At 46.8% G+C, this 20,099-nt stretch overlaps 1 protein-coding gene across 3 annotated transcripts in view; it reads right to left on the bottom strand.

Moving 5' to 3' along the window:
* Positions 1-370: 370 nt before the first annotated feature.
* Positions 371-20,099, bottom strand: part of Atg4b (autophagy related 4B, cysteine peptidase) — a 34,702-nt gene continuing 14,973 nt past the window's right edge. The window contains exons 4-13 of one of the 3 annotated variants that reach the window (NM_174874.4): positions 16,109-16,207; positions 14,743-14,844; positions 14,277-14,349; positions 11,613-11,692; positions 9,066-9,259; positions 5,487-5,565; positions 5,079-5,224; positions 4,011-4,067; positions 3,373-3,466; positions 371-2,291 (exon numbers count right to left, since the gene is read on the bottom strand). In NM_174874.4, coding sequence (NP_777363.1) covers positions 2,218-2,291; positions 3,373-3,466; positions 4,011-4,067; positions 5,079-5,224; positions 5,487-5,565; positions 9,066-9,259; positions 11,613-11,692; positions 14,277-14,349; positions 14,743-14,844; positions 16,109-16,207 — 998 coding nt within the window. In that variant the 3' untranslated portion in view covers positions 371-2,217. The remainder of the gene's footprint in view (positions 2,292-3,372; positions 3,467-4,010; positions 4,068-5,078; positions 5,225-5,486; positions 5,566-9,065; positions 9,260-11,612; positions 11,693-14,276; positions 14,350-14,742; positions 14,845-16,108; positions 16,208-20,099) is intronic. The other 2 variants (XM_006529793.3, NM_001368266.1) reach the window with 2 other exon arrangements.

Below are 20,099 nucleotides of genomic sequence, written 5' to 3'. Positions count from 1 at the left end.
ACTGAACCATTTCATTTCTCCAGTGCCCCATCCCCACTCCCCAGCTCTTTTTTGAGACAGGGTTTCTTTGTGCAACCCTTTGCTCTCGACCTGGTTAGCCTGGCTGCCTCTGCCTCCTGAGTAGCTGCCATTGACTTTGTATGCCAGCATTACTGACTCTTTGGTTTTTTTTTTTGTTTTTGGCTTTTGGTTTTCTCGAGACAGGGTTTCTTCTCTGTGTAGCCCTGGCCGTCCTGGAACTCACTCTAAACCAGGCCGGCCTTGAACTCAGAAATCCGACTGCCTCTGCCTCCCAAGTGCTGGGATTAAAGGTGTGCGCCACCACTGCCCGGCATCGCTGGCTCATTTTTATATCTCCTTTCACTTTTTCTTTTTTAGGACCATGAGTTTAATATGAGGGAAAACAGACATTGGCTACACAGCAAGGCCAGGAACAGGGCAGGATCTGCTTGTCCAACTTCAGGAAGTCTTTACTTGTTAACACTAAAATCAAAGCTAATCATAACTGGAGGGGAAAAAAAATCAACACACACACACAAGACTTTGTTTTCTACTGAAACTTATTTATCATTAAGAATTGCAAACTACACTAAGAATGAACAACCTCAGGAAGCCTTTCTCAAGCCCTGAGAGTTCCCTCAGGTTGTAGTGTTCCATATGTCCACCCCTTACTACCAACAACAGGAGTTACAGCGAGACCCTGGGCGACAGCAGCACAATAGCTCCTGGCCTCAGGAAACAAGCTCCGGGGGAATGGAAACTGTCCTGGCCTTTCCCCCCCCCCCGTCCCACCCCATCTGAAGTCAAGGGACAAGATATGGGAGAGAAAGAGTAAGATGAAATAAATATGTCTTCAACACTTGATAGGCAGGGATCTCTTGCTACCTTGTGGGCTACTTAGAGCTGCTGCATCTGGAGTAGCTCTGGCCTCACCCATCTGCGAGTTCTTGGGAAGGGCTTTTAGCAAAGGCTCTTGAACGGTCCTCCCCACACTGCCATACTCTGCTCATATCTAGGGGGAGGAAAGGTGTTTTTCTAAGACAGCAGACCTAGAGCATCAAAAGCTTGAAGGCCCAGAAAGCCAGGGTTAGGTGGCAGGTATGGAAATGAGTGCCAAGGAGGTCTGAACTCTTCACTTGTGAGTGCCTGGAGCTACCTGCTGTCTAAATGTCTATTGTGCACCAAAAAGCTGTAGTACTTTTACCTTTTTGGCCCCAAACCATCTACAATTTCCTGTGACCCAGATGGGTTTCTGAGAAGAGAAAGAACATGGAGGAAGGCTCAAGTAGCAGTGTGTACCCTACCACCAGTGGGCACGGTGTCTCAAGCATAGAGCAGCTCTGCTCCCTTCCCTTTCCTCCCAGAGGGAAGCTGGGTGGCACGCTAAAAGCAGCAGGCGGTGTGTCATGAAACGCATCAACCCCACAGAGGAAACCTCTCTCTTCCCTAGCGAGGTCCTAATGGGGAATCCCAGGACCACAACTCCAGAAGCCCTAGGAGCTTGTCAGTTGCTCCAGGGTTCAGGGGTCCATCCTGTGCCCATGCACACTGATATCTTTGGATTTTCCAAATGCCCCACAAGAATACTTTCTCTCCAAAGCAAGTAGCAGCCTTGGGATTCTCTCCATATGCTTTCCCACTGAGGTAGCCCTTGATAAATCACACTGGGCAGAGGAGACAGCCCAAAGCTCACCCCGCCCAGCAGTATGAGGCCATGATGTGGCTGTCACTCTGTACATAACCTGCAGATCGTCTAAGACTGACCTGGGAAGTGCCCCAGAAATTCATGTCTTTGTTAAACAACTTCAAACAGGGCTTTAATTCCAAATAAACCACAGACCCAGGTGCCCAGGAGAAAGCAGAACCAAAGCTGATGTGCTGACCAGGGCTGGCAGTGTCAGAATCCAGTGGAGAATTCTGGAAGCTCCTGACCCACTGCTCTTCCTGACTAGGCCTTCTGATGAGCGACTTCATGTGGACAGGCCCTTTGTGTTGGGGTTTAGGCAGTCTGACTCCAAGCATTAAGGCCTCCAGGCACCATAGTCCTTGGTCCATGAGCAGAGCAGGCCCTCGGGACAGAGGTGGCACAGGTGAACAGCACTTGGCAGGGATGGGCTGGGTGGATGGAATGCGGTGACACTGAGTGCCCAAGGCAGGTCTGGGTTCTCAAAGCACCCCAATGAGGGCCATGGAGGCCATCCCCCAACCCCAGGATTTTCAGAGGGATAAGATTTCAAAGTCTTCATCCTCAGAGTCAAAAAACCTCTCCAGTCTCTCTACATCAGAAGAGTCTGGAAGGAAAAAGATAAAAGATTAATCATCTCTCAGAAGCTTATATGGTTGTGGGCTGGGAAGATGCTGGAAGAGGGGACAAATTCGAACAGGCTTGCTATGCCCTGTAAGTAAGTCCCTTCTGCTGGGAGAAACTTTTGTACACTGTCCTTCCTCACCTGCCTAAAGCACCTTCTGATTGGTTTAATAAAGAGCTCAACTGACAGTGGCTAGGCAGGATATCCTCCGGGCAGAGAGAGCAACTCTGGGACAGAGGCTTGGGAGGAAGAAGTAACAAACCAGCCACATGGTAGAACTTAGATTAGGAGAAATGGGATAAAGGAGTTACAAGCTAGTTGGGGAGCAAGCCTAAGCTAAAGCCAAAAGAACTGTAAATAAATATAAGCCTCTACTTCATTATTTGGAAACTGAGGCGGGAATAGAAAGGCCTACAGTTACACCCATCCCTAACAGGGCATAATGAGGTCCTGACTCCTGAGCAAGTGACAAGGCCCTAAGGAGAGACGGGAACTCTGTGAAAGAAGAGAACAGCACCTGACTCCTGCCAGCAGACAAGCAATGGGACTTGGCACCAACCCAGGGAACCAAGGCACCTGACTCCTTACACCAGCTGAGGGATGACCAGGTCTCATCAGGTCTCCATTCAGTGTCTCACAAGGTCAGTTGGTCTCTGAACTCTACTGTGCTGGCCTACAGGAGCAGGACTGACCCCTACAGCTACACCAGCCATAGCTCAAGGATCCAGGACTGCTAATCCCCATTGGCTCTTAGACGGACTTCACAAAACCTGTTGTGCTCTAACACTATGCAGCCAAGGAAGCTGTGGGAGCATGCCTTCTTCCCACAAGACCCTGGGCAGAACATGGACAGGCTGTGTTGCTGCCAAGCTCAGGCCTGGGTTTACAATACCCTTTCAACCAACCATTTGCACCTGGGCCTCAAATAGTGTTAATACTTACAAGGAAAAGGATAAAGATCTGAGGGTGGGCTTGTGGCAGGCAGGCACAGACTACATAAAGGAAGACATGGTGACAGGCGGGCTATTCCGTCCAGACTTGGTTCTGTAGCCTCAGCACTCACCTAGGGACAGGTTCAGGACATCCTGGCAGGCCAGATGGGAAGGCTGCTGTTCCACCAGCTCAAACATGGGCAGGGCACCTCCAAGCTGGGATAGCTGTCAGTGAGATACAGCTGTTAGATGCACCCTCAACAGTCACTATAGCCTCCAGCCTGCAGAGGTCTAATCTCATTTTATAGACAAGAAAATGGAGGTGGTATCCACACTAAAGGTTACAGTAAAAGACAACACAGTGATCAACACAGCACAGGCCTGCCCAACTAGTAAGATCACAGAAGGCACGGGGAGGACAGCAGGAGGCAACTAGAACAGGGGCAGCCCCTGGCATACAATTTATTACCACCCCATAAGCACATGAGGCAGATGAGTGGGCCAACCCCACCCCATCATAAATTTAATGGGCAAAGCATATATAGAAAATGGCCAGTCTTGACTTACACACAGCCAGTAGAAACCGCAATGCGAGGTACCCTGCCCTGTTCAGCCTGCTCTCATGTGTGAGGCAGGAACAAACTCCCCATGCAACCAGTAAGCGGGGTTCCTAGCTAGGCCATGCAAAGAGGCTCCCTTTACCCCAGCCACCTCATTGCCTGGGTCCCCAGAAGTTTCATCTTGGCTCTGGACAGGGGCAGCTACAGACCTTTTTGACTTGCTGACACCAGTCGTTAAAGTCTTCCTCCGTCTTACAGAAAAACCCCTAAAATGAAAATGATCATGAGAGTAGTGACGACATCTACAGTGGGCACAAGGCTGTGATCTCTTCTCTTCAGAGATCCTACCATGTACTTGCCAAGACGCACCAGGCAGTCTGCTCTGCCCGCACTTTGGTTCACACATTTGGACACTGCCCAATGATGGAAAGCCTATCCAATGGTAAGAAGGGAGAGTGATTATACCCTGTGTTCCCTGTGACTTCAGCTCTCAAAAGCTAGGACTGGGGCTCAAACTTCATGTTCTCCCCACCTGCTAGTCACACATGTCTAGCTTCTTCTCTAAGGTTGGCTGTCTATTTGGCCTAAGTCGCAGTCACTGTGAGCTGCTGAAATGCACTCACTGTAAGGTACACACACTGCTTAACTTAGGAGTTTGCCAGTGAGCTCTGCAGGAAGTCTGAGCCACAGAATCCCAGATTACTCTCCTTAGAATGTGGCAGTGTGTACTGATGTGATCGTTGCAGATTGGCACTGGACATGCTGCGTGATGAAGCAGCCTGACTAGGCAATGACTTCCTGGATATGGCACTGCTTTTGACATTTTTGGTTTTTTATCCCCTTTCCTCCAAACACATTTTGAAGAGGCGGGTTTGCACAAACCATCAGAAAACCCTACTATATCATCAAGACAGAGATGGAGAAGAACATTCAGAAGAATCATCTTCAAGCTACACTAAGTAAACAAACAACGGAACAATGATGAGAAAATTAAAAGGAAAAACAGTCTACTCAGGTGACTGTCATTCTGTAATGACAGATCCAAATTGTCAAACTGTCAGAGCTGTCATTTGTGTTTTATACATAGCAGAAACCGCCCCCCCCCCCCACCGGTACATCCACTCAATCAGTCAACACTCGAATATACTGGGGTTGTGACAGCCACTCGGCAGGTGAGTGGCCTCAGGGAAGGTAAGAGGTCTTGGGATCCTCAACTATGTGAACATTCTCTGTATTTCCACTTCAGAACTGGCACAGGATGACCCAGAGCAACATACCACAGCAATGGACGGGTCAAGCTCTCCAATGCCCATCCTAGAGGGAGGGTGCTGGCAGTGGAAGCTCTCGTCGGGGATGAAGCAGCTGTCAGTCAGCTCCACTGCAGGCTGTGTAGTGTGGGGGTCCAGATAGATGAGCTCCTCCCCTAGGAAGGACGGTGCAGAAGTCAGAGGCAGCTGACCCGAGCTGGGCAGGGGGAGGGAGCAGGCCAGAGCAGCATCCAGACCCACCAGAGGCAGCAGACACAAGGGAGGTAGCAATCAAAGTGCCTAGTGGTGAGGGAAGCATGCCACCACAGCGAGTGAGGGGAGGCAAGTGAGGTACAAACACAGCACCACAGAACAAAATCCACTCCTTCAGGGAGAAAGATCATCCCTATGAACCCAGAGTACGCAAACCATACTCACCAACATAGCCAATAAAGTAGTGGGCACTGTTGGGCTTCCCTCCAATAACACCCAGGGACTGGGGCATCATGAAACAGTGCTGCAGGAGACAAGAGGGAAGGCCACTGAGGACACTGACTCTGCACAGCACTCAGAAGAGAGTGCTCCTACACAGCGCTACACACGGCAGCCCAGCAGGCATAAGTGTGCATTTTACCATGCACAGCCTCAGAAAGGCCATGGTCTTCAGAGGCCTACCTGAATGACACAAGAAAAACGAGAAGACATGTCCCAGAGAGCTTCCAGTACAGTCCAACCACAGGCTTACGGTTCTAGCTGGGAAAACTGCAGAAGGAGAGGTGATGGGACAGGGGACTACCTTACGGATTAACATGCACAGGCACGCTGGACAGGTAGTGTGGCCAGACACCAGCCTGGCCCAATGGGACAGGGGCAAGGACAACAGAAGTCAGATAAATATGGGAAATGGGTGAGAGGGAAGCAGAGCAATCTCAGAACCTACAGCAGAGGGAGTGGCCAGGACAGTGGAGAGATACGCAGGGGCAGAACAAGACAGGGAAGGGAGAGGTTTTATATTTCATCTTACCTCAACACTGAAAGGTGATGAAAAGGGAAAGTTTTTTTTTAAAAAATAGATAGATTACACTGTAGCTATCTTCAGATAGCTCCAGAAAAGGGTGTCAGATCTCATTACGGATGGTTGTGAGCCACCATGTGGTTGCTGGGATTTGAACTCAGGACCTTCAGAAGAGCAGTCAGTGCTCTTAACCGCTGAGCCATCTCTCCAGCCCCAAGGGATTTTAATAAAAAGCAGCATTGCCATTCCATACAGTAAAGCTCTCAAGTGTGGCTCCTCAGTTTATTTTCTGAGAAACTGCAATTTAAGGCTTTGTCTCTTGTTTTTGTGATGGCGAAGGAGAAATAAAGGAAGAGTGTGGATGAAATTCTCAGTAAACCACCTGCCGTTTCCGTCCTATGGGCCAACCTATCCTCTTCACCAGTGGTTCTTAATGTCCTTATCACTGCGACCATTTCATACAGTTCCTCATGTTGTGGTGACTCCCCAACCATAAAATGATTTTGTTGCTACTTCATAACTGTAATTGTGCTACTATTATTAAGTGTAATGTAAATATCTGATATGCAAGACCCCTGTGAAAGGGTTTGTTGTACTGGCTGGTTTTATGTCAACTTGACCCAGCTGGAGATCACAGAGAAAGGAGCTTCAGTTGAGGAAATGCCTCCAATGAGATCCAGCTGTAGGGCATTTTCTCAATTAGTGATCAAGGGGGAAAGGCCCCTTGTGGGTGGGACCATCTCTGGGCTGGTAGTCTTGGTTCTATAAGAAAGCAGGCTGAGCAAGCCAGTCAAGAATATCCCTCCATGGCCTCTGCATCAGCTCCTGCTTCCTGCCCTGCTTGAGTTCCAGTCCTGACTTCCTTTGGTGATGAACAGCGATGTGGAAGTGTAAGCTGAATAAACCCTTTCCTCCCCAACTTGCTTCTTGGTCATGATGTTTGTACAGGAATAGAAACCCTGACTAAGACAAATTGGTACCAGGAGTGGAGTATTCCTGTGACAACCTGACCATGTTTTTGGGAGGACTGTGGAAGGACTTTGGAACTTTGGGCTAGAAGATCGGTGTTAAGAGCACTGTGGGATGTTTTGTAGGAGCTTGGAAGATAATGTAGAGTACAGTGCAGAAGATGGAGGCCTGGCTTATGAAATTTTAGAGCGAAAATTAAAGACTCTTTTCAGGGCCATTGTTACTTTGATTGTGAAGATTCTGTGGTTCTGGTTAGCTGGGGCTGAAGAATCAGCTGTGATTAACAAGATACCAGAACTAGTAAAGTGAAACCTTTATATTACTGGGACAATTGATGCTGGTTAGCTCGAGCTAAGAAATTAGCGGTGATTAAGAAGAGACCAGCATCATTGAGGTGACATTTTCTGGGAAGTGTTTTCTGAGAGCACAGAGACTGTGTTACAGAGATAGCCATGGTTGTACCTGTTCTGTGGCTGGACCTGGTAATGTGTAAGAATTACCCAGGTGGTGCTGGTTATGAAGGCATGAAGGGGTCACGCAGAGCAGCTGAGGCTCAGCACTGTGAGAGGCCATGGAAGGCCATTGGTGAAAGTGCAGCCTCAGTTGCAATTGATGTCCCAGAACTGAAGGGGTCATGCAAAGGAGTTGAGGCTTGGCACCATGAAGAGAGCCTATGAGAGGCTATTGTTAAAGCCAAGTTACAGTGAATGACAGCAGTGTTTTGGAGATGCCAGGACCATGAGATGACCACCAAGAACAGCAGCAGCAGTGGAGTACGGGCAGCTGGAGCCTAGAAGACAACGTGTGTGCTACAAAGGGCATGGCTGGAGAAGTGACCCAAGCCCTTAGAGGAGCCCATAAGATTGTGAGTTGGATCCCAGACACTGGACAGTTGGGAGTTTAATTTTTGCTTTTGATTGTGACTGTGCCCTGATATTTTTCCCTCTTGAAGGAAGAAAATATTTTAATGGATCCCACAGTTAAGAGACTTTTAATTATAAAAAGACTGGATTTTAAAAGATATTGGATATTTTTTAAAGGATTGAACTTTTAATATGTAAAGACTGTGGGACTTTTAAAGTTATTTAAGATCTTGGAGATGAATAAGAACTAAGGGTTGGGGCTGGTGAGATGGCTCAGTGGTTAAGAGCACCAACTGCTCTTCTGAAGGTCCCCAGTTCAAATCCCAGCAACCACATGGTGGCTCACAACCATCTGTAATGAGATCTGATGCCCTCTTTTGGAGCATCTGAGGACAGCTACAGTGTACTTACATATAATAAATAAATAAATCTTTTAAAAAAAAAAAAGAACTAAGGGTTGAGGCTTAATAGTGATGTGTTTGTGTGTCAAGTTGACAAGGGGTCAATTGTACTGGCTGGTTTTGGGTGTCAACTTGACACAGGCTGGAGTTATCATAGAGAAAGGAGCTTCATTTGGGGAAATGCCTCCATGAGATCCAGCTGTAAGTCATTTTCTCAATTAGTGATCAAGGGGGAAAGGCCCCTTGTGGGTGGGACCATCCCTGGGCTGGTAGTCTTGGTTTTATAAGAAAGCAGGCTGAGCAAGCCAGGGGAGGCAAGCCAGTCAAGAATATCCCTCCATGGCCTCTGCATCAGCTCCTGCTTCCTGACCTGCTTGAGTTTCAGTCCTGACTTCCTTGGTGTTGAACAGCAGTATGGAAGTGTAAGCTGAATAAACCCTTTCCTCCCCAACTTGCTTCTTGGTCATGATGTTTGTGCAGGAATAGAAACCCTGACTAAGACAACTTCCCTCAAATGGGTCAGGAGCCACAGGTTAAGAACCACTGCTCTAGAGAGAATTGGAAATACACAGGAAGAGCATAGAAGAAACCTGGGAGATCTGGGAGAGACAGAAGACCGGATGTCAGGTTCAGCAACAGGGTGAGTGGGCTTGAAGACCCTTTATAGAGCTATAGATATTTAAATTCTCAACATCACCTATAAGATCCAGCCTGACTCTTAGAGGTACAGCTAGCTGACCACACACTGAAATAGATGAAAAAGACTCACCTTCAGCGTCTCCACATAGGCCTCATTGATGTCTGTCAGTCCCAGGCGGAGAGGGATGAGAAGCACTAGTGGTCTCCAAGCCGATGGCCTGTTGGTGACTTCAGCTCCAGCAGGGAACCCATTACAGTGCCTCTCTGAATCAGTAGGAAGTGCAGCCGCCCCAACACAGGGAAGGTTGGCCCTGCATAACCTTCCTGAAAGGGAATACATATTTTTCATCAGCTAAGCAGAGACAGAAGTTATCCCCAAGGAGAAAAAATGTTTTAAAAACCAGGCGCTAAGGGGCTGGAGAGACAGCTCAGTGATTAAGAGCACTGGCTACTCTTTCGAAGGATGAAGGTCTGATTCCCAGCATGCACGTGGCAACTCACAATTGTCTGTAACTCCAGTTCCAGGTGATACAACACTTTCTTCTGGCCTCTGCAGGCACAAGGCACGCAAGTAGTGCACAAACACACAGGCAAAACACCCATACACACAAAATCATTTAAAACAAACAACAAAAATCCCAACTGCTTAAAATATAAGTAATTTTGAAAACAAAAATGTCCCTATTCAACGAAAAATTTTCTAGGGGCTGGACAGTTGGTTCACTGGTTAGGAATACAAGCTGCTCTTGCAGAAGATCCACATTCAGTTCTCAGCACCCACATAGTGGCTCATAACCACCCCTCATTCCACTTACAGGAGTTCTAATGCCTTTTGACCTACTTGGGTACCAGAAATGCAGGTAGTATGCATGCATACATACATACATACATACATACATACAAAACACGTATACACATTAAAAAACAAAAAAAGGAGAGAAACATTTTCTACACATAAAGATTTTTTTAAAATATCTCTATGGTTGTTCTGCCTGCGCGTACATCTGTGCACCATGTGCAAGCAGTGCCATCAAGGTCTCAAGTGTTGGATCTCCTGGAACTGGAGTTAAAGATGGTTGTGAACCACGATGTGGGGGCTGACAACTGAACCTCGGTCCTCTGAGTAGTAGCTTAGTACTCTTAACTGCTGAATCATCTCCCATGAACCATTTCAAATGGCATGGTGGTATACAGTTTTAATCCTAGCACTTAGCAGAGGCAGGAGGGTCCTCTGTGAGATTAGGGCCAGCCTGATGTACATACTGAGAGCCTCTCTCAAACAAGCAAACATAACCGTACAATATGGGAGAGCAGTATGTCCCACAGTGCATCTGTGAGAATCAGGGGCAGCACTGTGGAGCTGGCTCTCCTTCAATCTTTATATGGGCTCAAGTGATCAAACTCCCAGGTTTGCCAGAATGGTGTGGCACGTGGCTTTATCCAGTCAGCTGAATCATTGGCTCCCATGTGCAGCTTAAAGAAAACAGAAGCAGCAGCCATTTAGTCTCTGTAGTGTGGGCAGACCCAGGTCATGCAGACCCCTTTTCAGAAGAGCGCCAAGAAACAGCTTTTCTTCACCCTCCAGTATTTCTCTCTCTCTTTTTTTTTTTTTTTTTTTGGTTTTTCAAGACAGGGTTTCTCTGTATAGCCCTGGCTGTCCTGGAACTCACTCTGTAGACCAGGCTGGCCTCGAACTCAGAAATCCGCCTGCCTCTGCCTCCCAAGTGCTGGGATTAAAGGCGTGCACCACCACTGCCTGGCTACCCTTCAGTATTTCTTCTGTCTAAATGTAGGAAATGCAGCCTTCAATACACATCTGATTAGAGTCTGCTGGTGGTCAGACAACCCCGTACTGTGGAACACACACACACACGCTGCACATATACTCAGACACACACATGCATGAAAATAAAAAAAATTTAAAAAACAGGAAGATAACTTTTTAGATTAAGAGACTAAAAGTGGTAGTGATTCACTGAACTCTTTTACAAGATTGAACTTTCTAGGAAATAATCTGGAAATAGCCTGTAGGAAAGATTAATTAGCTATTGTCTTCTTTCAAAAAAAAATACTATTTATATATTTATTTGTTGTTTGAGACAAGGTTTCTCTGTGTAGCCCTGGCTATCCTGGAACTCACTTTGTAGACCAGTCTGGCCTCTGCCTCCCAAGTGCTGGGATTAAAGGCACTGCCATGCCCGGCATTCATTTTATTTTTATATATGCTCTGCCTACACATATGTGCATCACATTCATGTCTGGTGCCCCTGCAGATCGAAAGAAGGTATTGGAGGAAGTGGAGTTACACATTTGGTTGTGAATCACTCAAGTGTGCTGGGAAATGAACTTGGGTCTTCTCCAAGAGCAGTAAGTGCTCCTTACCTCCAAACCATCTCTCCGGCCCCCATCCCTCATCCCTTTATTGATACAGGGTCTCACTATGTAGTCCTGCCTGGCCTGGAACTTTGGATTGGCCTACAGCACACATATACACAAACAGCTACCCTGAATTCCTTTCTTTCCTTTAGCCTAGTGAACACAGTAAGAGATGGGTTTACAGATGTTTCACCTAGGCTTCCCCCCTGCTGGAAGTGCTGATGTTGCTTTGAAACTCTAACTCTCCAGCTGAGGTTCCCTCTTGGGCTGTCACCTACAACCAAAACCCTGAGCGACTTACTGATTTCCTCCATCACCACAGTGTTGTCCATTGCTATGTGAACAGCCAAGGAACTCCATGTGTCGAATACAGCAAGTTTCCTACAGAAAGCGAGAACACTCCCATGAGCCTTGTACAGCATGAGCATCACACCACAGCAGTGACAGTTGAGGCAGTTTCAAGGCTTAAGTCAAGGATCTGTCCAATGACTCAAACAGGAGGTGTGCTGAGTGTTGTACATAGAAGACATCAGCTGCCCTTTGTCAGGAGACAGTATGGACAGGAGCCCCTAGCTGGCATAGCAACTCAGGTCTCACCAGGATGGAGGCAGGTCCAGCTCACTGCTGTGCAGCTTCTCTTCCAACACCTTACACTGTGAACTGACAGCCCAGAAATCTAATGAACAGCACAACTGATTAGGAGGAAGCATGGCTGTAGACTTATGGCTCTGAAAGAAGAGCAGACAGCAGCCATACTGTGTAGAAAAAATGTAAACTGGGTGCTACAGGGATGGGGCAGAAGGCCTATCAATCAGTGAGAAGACAGAAGGCAAGAAGAGACATTCCCCAATGGAGACAATTACCAAGGATCTAAGCTACAAGGACCTGGTGCATCTAGTAAGAGAAGAAGCCGATGCTGGGAAGGCTCTAGAGCAGCAGTTCTCAGCCTTCCTAATGCTGCAACCCTTTAATACAGCTGCTCATGTCGTGACCCCCTAACCATAAAATTATTTTCCTTGTTACTACATAACTATGGTTTTGTTACTGTTATGAGTTGTCATGTAAATATCTGATATGCAGAATACCTGTAAGTTGAGAACCACTGCACTAGGAAAACCACACAAAGCCCCTTCTCGTTAATGAGAAACTTGAAAGGGGCTCAGGAGAGCTGGTATTTTCTCACTACTCATTAAGCCTGCCACAGCAGCAAGGATACAGACCCAGGAGAACAAAGCAGCACTTCCCTTGGCTGATATGTCAGTAAAGGCAAGCAAGAAGAAGCAAGCAAATAGAGAGGAAAAGGGATTTAGCTACAAAAGCAGAGGAGGCCAGGGACAGGAACAGTAAGCAGGGATAAGCAGCCTGACCTGCCATTTCCAGAAAGATGTAAATCCTAACACCAAGAGACTGCTCTTTGTCAGTGAAGACAGAAAAGAAGTGAGGCAAGAGATATGACCAAAGCATGATGGTGACCTGGTCAGGCTACTCAGAGCCACAGTGAAAGGTGGCAGCACCGGGGCGGCCCCGTAAATCCTACCACAAGCTAAAGGTGTGCAGTGATTGCAAAGAGGACCCCCCCATACTACACTCACATACTAAGGTTTGGTCCTCACTTGGTACAACTGTTTGGAAAGGACTAGGATAGGAGGTCCGGCCTCGCTGGAGGAAGTGTGCTACGGGGAGTAGGCTTTGAGACTTCAAAAGCTTATGTCATTTCCAATTAGCTCTTGCTCTGCCTCATGCTGGTGAATCAGATGTAAGCTCTTGGCTACTGCTCCAGTGCCTGCCCGCCTGCCGCAGTGCTCCTTGCCATGAATTTCAAGGTCTAACACTTTGGAACAGTGAGTCCCTAAATTGAAATGCTGTGGTTTTGTTTTTTATAAGTTGCCTTGGTCATGGCATTCTGTCACAGCAACAGCAAAGTAAAACAAGGCACAACTTGAACAAGGACACTAAAGGGGATAGAAAGGGTGTGCATGCCACTAAGAAACCAAACCAAGGACACACAGCCAGCCATGGCCTGGGATGACTGGGCATCAGGTACAGGGGAAAAAAAGCAAGTGTCTAGGTGGAGCCTATAGGAGATGGCCATTGCAGACACAGGGTAGGGTGGCAAGGGGACATTCAGGAAAAACCATAGCTAGAGACATATTTGGGAGATACTAGCTTTCAGCCCAACAGGAATAGGGCCCTCCATGAATGAGTCCTGGACATTGGTTCAGAGCCTTCTAAAGGCACTGAGATATTAAAGCACAAAGCCACAGGGAAAAGTGAATCAGGTCAAAAACAAAAACAAAACACACACTGCAGGGAGAGGAGCACAAGCAAGGAGGAAATGGCTCAGTGGTCAGAGCACCTGCTGCTCTTGCAGAGGACCCGGGGTTCAGTTCCCAGCACCCACAGAGCAGCTAACAACCATCTGTTAACTCCAGCTCCAGGGATCTAACAATGTCTTCTAGCCTTCCCTACATGCTTTGCATGTATGATGTGAACAGACATATGTGCAGAAAAACACTCATAATACAAAAATAATCTTTAAGAAACCACGGAGGCACAGAGGGTAGGAGGGGATAGGCAAACATTCATGAGGAACAAACTCTAACAGATTCTCAACAGCATGGGAAGGCTTATGACTTATGTGGGTGTGTCTGACAAACACACGAGGTAGAGGGCTCTAGCACCTGCAGATACAGTACCATAACTGCCATGGTCCCAGATCTAAGACACCCTCATTACAGATGGATTTGTATATCAAGACAGAGGACAGGGCCACACTAGGGCTCTGACCTAAACATGAATCCCAATCACAGAACAATTGGCATAGTCACCCAGGGATCTCCCCTGGGTCTATAAGCAAAGAATCGGAATACCTTAGTTCCTGTGCCAATAAGTACTCAAGGAGGGTAAATGCCAAGGAGAACTCATGCTGACCCCAAGAAGCAGAAGGGCTGGGCTCATTACGTACTTGAGGACCTGGGCAACAGTGTTCGGCCCGTACCACTGGCCTATAGACTTGCCTTCGCCAACTCCCATTTGCGCTGCAGGAAACAGACCCATGTTAGCAAACACATCCATCCCAAAAGAGAGAGTGTGTGTATGTGTGTGCGCCTCACTTTTGGTACATTAGTAAACGCTTCATAGAAAGGTCTGGGCAGGACTCCAACCCTCCTGAGAAAAGCAAAGCAAACCTTCCAAGAGGAGCCTAACTCCCCCAGGCTGCACAGAGTCACTCACTGCAGGCTGTACAGGGGAAGGACAGGCTTGGGTTTGAGCTAGTGCTGGAACACCCAGAGCAGCTCACAGAGACTAGAGACCAGAGAGTGGCCTAGAACCCCATTCTCCAACTCTGCGAGATTTAGAAAGCTCCTAAGGGAAGCCCAAGAAGTCTGCCCTTTGTACAGAGCCAACCCAAGGACAAACTTAATCCCCACCTATCTGATGGATGGAATAGTAGCTGTCCTTCCTGTCGAGGAAAGCATTGAGGACATTAAAGTAGCTGTCAGGCTGCCTCTTCCGCTGAGTCCACCTCCAATCTATTGAGAACAGAACACAGAAGGTTAGTTTGACCACTACATAACTAACAAACCTTCCACTTGCACAGTGTTCAATATTCAGATGACGTACAAGACTTTAATTTTGAACCCTTTTTAAGTTAGAAGTCAAATCTGCCAGGATTTCAAATGTATACATACTCTCTAATCAAAACAAATCTAGGCTGAAAACAGAAAGCTAATTTTCAAAAGAATAAACATTTATATCAATATAAAGCACAGGCATAGTGCTTCAGACCTGTAATCCCAGCTACTTGGGAGGCTAAAGCAAGATGCACTATTTAGTTTTATGTCAACTTGACACAGCTGGAGTCATTTGGAAAGATGTACAATCAATAAGAAAATACCTAGACAACACAGACATATACAAAATTCTTTTGAACATACTCTTTAACAATAATTGTCGTGGGAAGGTTGAGTGGTACCAATCCTGGACATGTAGTCCTGTCCTGTCTAAGAAAGCAGGCTGAGCAAGCCGCAAGGAGCAAGCCAGTAAGCAGTACTTCTTCATGGCTTCTGTTTCAGTCCTGCCTCTAGGTTCCTGCCTTCAATTCCTGCCCTTCCTTCCCTCAGAGACAAAGTGTGACCTGATGTAAAATGGAATAAGCCCTTTCCTCCCCATGTTGCTTTTGGTCATGGTGTTTTATCACAACAATAAAAACCCTAACTAAGACATAAAAGAACTGCAAGCTCAAGTTCTGCCTGGGCAACTCAGTAAGCTCCTGAATTAAAATACTAAGAAAAAAGATTAAAACTGTGCTGAAGCCGGCAGTGGTGGCGCACTCCTTTAATCCCAGCACTTGGGAGGCAGAGGCAGGCAGATTTCTGAGTTCAAGGCCAGCCTGGTCTACAGAGTGAATTCTAGGACAGCCAGGGTTACACAGAGAAACCCTGTCTCAAAAATAAAAACAAAAACAAAAACCTGTGTTGAGCACTGCAAGCTTCCTACAGAAAGTGAGATAACTTTCAAATGGACTTTCCACAGCATTTAAGTATGACCCCCTGGTTTTCACTGGCAAGGAACCGTGTACACACCCACACAATTTGTTGCTACTCAAGATTGAGCCTACAGCTTTGAACCTGATAGACAAGAACCACACAAATCTGTGTTTTGCCTATGACATGCTTTTTTATTTTGTCACCTCCCTGGGGTTGGGATTAAAGGCATGTGCCACTATGTCCAGCTTCTATGATGTGCTTTAACCATCCCTTACTACACAGATTCTATGTAAGCACTGTGACTCACCTCGACCTAAGTGCCGGCATACCAGGGCCTGGGCAAAGATCATCTGTCCACACCGAAGCATGCAACCCCAGCCTGTGTCTGAAGTAGGGCCAGTTCCCCCTGTGTGGAAGACAGAACAAGAAACATTCACAATCAGAGAGAGGCAGCTCCATACCACAGGCACTGATCCTCCTTATAAATCTGAACTTGTCAGACAAGGTACAACTCTGAGGACATATGCTGGGGAGTAGAATGCCCTAACAATTCTCTCCAGATGGGCAAAATATGTGAATGATCAGTCACATATCCAATAGGAACACCTGGCACACAAACAAGAATTCCCTTGATTACTTTAGAAGACACAGAATTAAAACTGGAGAACCATATCCTAGTACCAGAAAGCAAAAATTCAAGAGTTACATGATGTCCACTGTTGCTGACAGTAAGGATGAGGAAAGTCATTAGCAATGCAATGATTAACACAAACTCTGCATCTTTCAAGCTGAGTTGAGCCCCTCCACTAACGCCTACTCACTGGGGCTTGAAAGACTGACAAGAATTGTGGAGTCACTTTTAACATGAGAGGAATGGGGAGAATTCTCTCAGCAGTTCTTCAGGGAAAGGTCACTCAGTGTATAGCACAGTTGTGTGCAAAGAGACGAGAAAAAACTAAAATATCCTGATGGTGAAGCTCAAACTTGATGCCCAACAATATCAATGCCCCCTTTCCCTTCTAGCCTCCTTCCTCCCCTACCTAGAGTTGGAGAGTTGGAAAGGATAAGGGTGGAAAAGGGTGGTAGAAACAGGAACCCACAAAGTAGACAAAAAGACTGTTTATAGCCTATGTATGTAGTAATAAGAGGCAGAGATGTGATGCGAACAGTGAACAAGGAACTCAGGCGTTTTCTATTTCTATACCTGTCACCACAGCCCAAAAAGTCATCTTTACAATACTCAAGAAGCATACAGCCCATGCTTGGTTCTTAGGACCACGATGAGCTGCTTTAACTATAGCAGGCTAGTTTTGCCAAGTTGACACCATCTGCAATAACCTGGTATGAGCCCCACAGGAAAAGTGTGAATACTTGATCCTCAGTTGGTGGAAGTGTTTGGGAAGACGGGGCCTTGTTGGAAGAAGTCTATTACTGTGGGCAGGCTTTGAGGTTTCAAAAACCCAGGACATTTTCAGTTAGCTCTCTCTGCTTCCTACTAGTTAGACTGAGATACCAGCCCTTAGCTACTGCTCCAGTGCCACGCCTGCCTGCCTGTTTCTGTGCTCCCTGCCATAATGGTCACTGCAAGCATCAAGCCAGGCAAGGAAACTGAATTACAAAGAACTGAGAAGGAAAACTCAATTGAGCCCATCTTAGTCTGGATCAAGCTTCAAGTCTGATGCAAGCATTTATTGCCAGCATATTTAAACACAATTCAATCTGAAGGGAAAGTTTCCAGGCAACAATCATTCCAATTCCAGGTCCACAATAAAGCTTAAGGTATGACTACATGAAAACTACTTTGCAAAGTACATGTGATCATAAAGATGGGTACTATTATTGCTTAAAAGCCTAGAAGCTACTGCAGTCTCTGACTAAGATACCACAGAGATCAGGAGGCCATAAACTGCATCTCCCCTAAGGATGAGTTGTATTGACTGGGAGCTAAATATAAAGGTCTAGGGAGGGAGAGTCTGGAATAAACATTCTGGGGGAGTAGGCTGGAGTCTGCCTCTATGGATAGTGAAAGGCCATCTTCTCCCAGCTTTCTGGATGGAATGAAAATATTTTATTTCCTCCATGAGAAGATGCCCCCGTGTTTAACACTCCTGGTTAGGTGGTGCAACTTTTTTTTTTTTTTTTTTGGTTTTTCAAGACAGAGTTTCACTCTGTAGACCAGGCTGGACTCGAACTCAGAAATCCACCTGCCTCTGCCTCCCAAGTACTGGGATTAAAGGCGTGCACCACCACTGCCCGGCAACATTCTTTTTAAGTTACCTCAGTTGTGGTGTTTTGTCACAGCAATCAAAAAAAAAACTAAGGCACCCAGGAAGAGATCTCAATGAAGGTTTGTCTTAGTAACTGTTCCATTGCTATGATGTAATACCGTGACCAAGGCAACTTCTAAAAGGAAACATAACTGTAGCCTTGCTTATAGTGTCAGAGGGTTAGTTTATGAACACCATGGTGGGGAGCAAGGAGGCAGGCAGATAGGCATGCCACTGGAGCAGCAGCTGAGAGCTCACATCTGATCAAAAAATAGAGGGAGAGGGAGAGGGAGAGGGAGAGGGAGAGGGAGAGGGAGAGGGAGAGGGAGAGGGAGAGGGAGAGGGAGAGGGAGAGGGAGAGGGAGAGGGAGAGGGAGAGGGAGAGGGAGAGGGAGAGGGAGAGGGAGAGGGAGAGGGAGAGGGAGAGGGAGGAGAGGGAGAGGGAGAGGGAGAGGGAGAGGGAGAGGGAGAGGGAGAGGGAGACAGACTAACTAAGCCTAGCATGGGCTTTGGAAACTTATACACCTTCAACATGGCCACACCTCCTAATCCTTCCCAAAAAGTTTCACAAACTGGAGACTAAGCATTCAAGCAAATGAGCCTATGGGGCCAATCTCTTTTGTTTGGGGGGAGAGACATTCTTATTTAGAGCATCACAGATTTTTCTAGATTGGGCTGTCCTATGGGCACATCTACAAGGGGAGTCTTTATTACACTGATACTAGAAAACCAGCTTGAGGGGCTGGTGAGATGGCTTAGTGAGTAAGAGCACTGACTGCTCTTCCGAAGGTCCTGAGTTCAAATCCCAGCAACCACATGGTAGCTCACAACCATCTGTAATGAGATCTGACGCCCTCTTCTGGTGTGTCTGAAGACAGCAACAGTGTACTTATTTATAATAATAAATAAATCTTAAAAAAAGAAAAGAAAGAAAGAAAGAAAACCAGCTTGAAAGAGACCCCAGTCCCTGGGTTGGGTTCTACATTGTGTTAAAAAGCAAGTGAGCTGAGCACACAGGCGCTGACCAGTTCCTCTGGGCTTTCTGGCTATGGATATGCTGTGTTCAGCTGTCTCCAGTTCCTACTGCTGGACTTCCCTACAAAGATGGCCTAGCCTATAACCTGAACTCTGAGGGAAAATAAGCCCTTTCTCCCCAACTATGCTTTTGTCAGGGCAGTTTACCATAGCTACAGAAACAACACAGAGACCTTGCCTCACGGATGTTCAGAGCTGGCCACACAATGAAGGCTGCTCTCTAGCCATGGTGTCCTATCCAGCGTCCTGGCAGTCACTATTTACCATGTGGTCCCAGTTTTGTAACTTTGTGGTCCCAGTTTTGTAACTTTTTTAAAATTTATTTATTATATGTAAGTACACTGTAGCTGTCTTCAGACACCCCAGAAGAGGGCATCAGATTTCATTACAGATGATTGTGAGCCACCATGTAGTTGCTGGAATTTGAACTCAGGACCTTTGGAAGCACAGTCAGCGCTCTTAACCACTGAGCCATCTCACCAGCCCGTAACTTTTTTTTTAATGATGGTTCTTTAATGCTTTTACCTCCCTTGTAACCTACAACCTACTAAGGGAAGTGGTAAAGAAAGGATACAGGGAAGTGGACCTGTGTAAAAAGGTTTTTTGAAGCAACTGTCTGTGTTGTCTGGAAATCAGCAGTTCAGTTCACAGGTCAGCAGGCAACAGCAGCTTGATCTACTCACAAACACTTCACAGATACACCAGCAGTCCAGTTTGCTAGAGCTGGGTTAGCAACAGCAGTGACAACCTATCAGAGACAGCCAGGCCTCAGCTTTGGCTTCAGTCAGCAGGAGGGACCAGAAGAAATGCCAAGAGGAGCTCTTGGCTGTGCCTCTCTCAGGGAGAAGATCATCAAAGACTGGAGACCCACAAGTGTTACACACAGTGAGCTGTACCAACAAGTCAAGCTCTGTCTCCGTCACTCCGTGGAGTCCTATTTATACCCTCCAAGCATCACGTGTCCTCCTTGTGCATTGCCTTAGCATGTATTTTGTC

The sequence above is a fragment of the Mus musculus genome, chromosome 1 (assembly GCF_000001635.26).
Source record: "Mus musculus strain C57BL/6J chromosome 1, GRCm38.p6 C57BL/6J".
In the NCBI taxonomy this organism is placed as follows: domain Eukaryota; kingdom Metazoa; phylum Chordata; class Mammalia; order Rodentia; family Muridae; genus Mus; species Mus musculus.
Note: the sequence above shows the minus strand (reverse complement) of the source record. Positions and strands in the feature narration are given on the sequence as shown.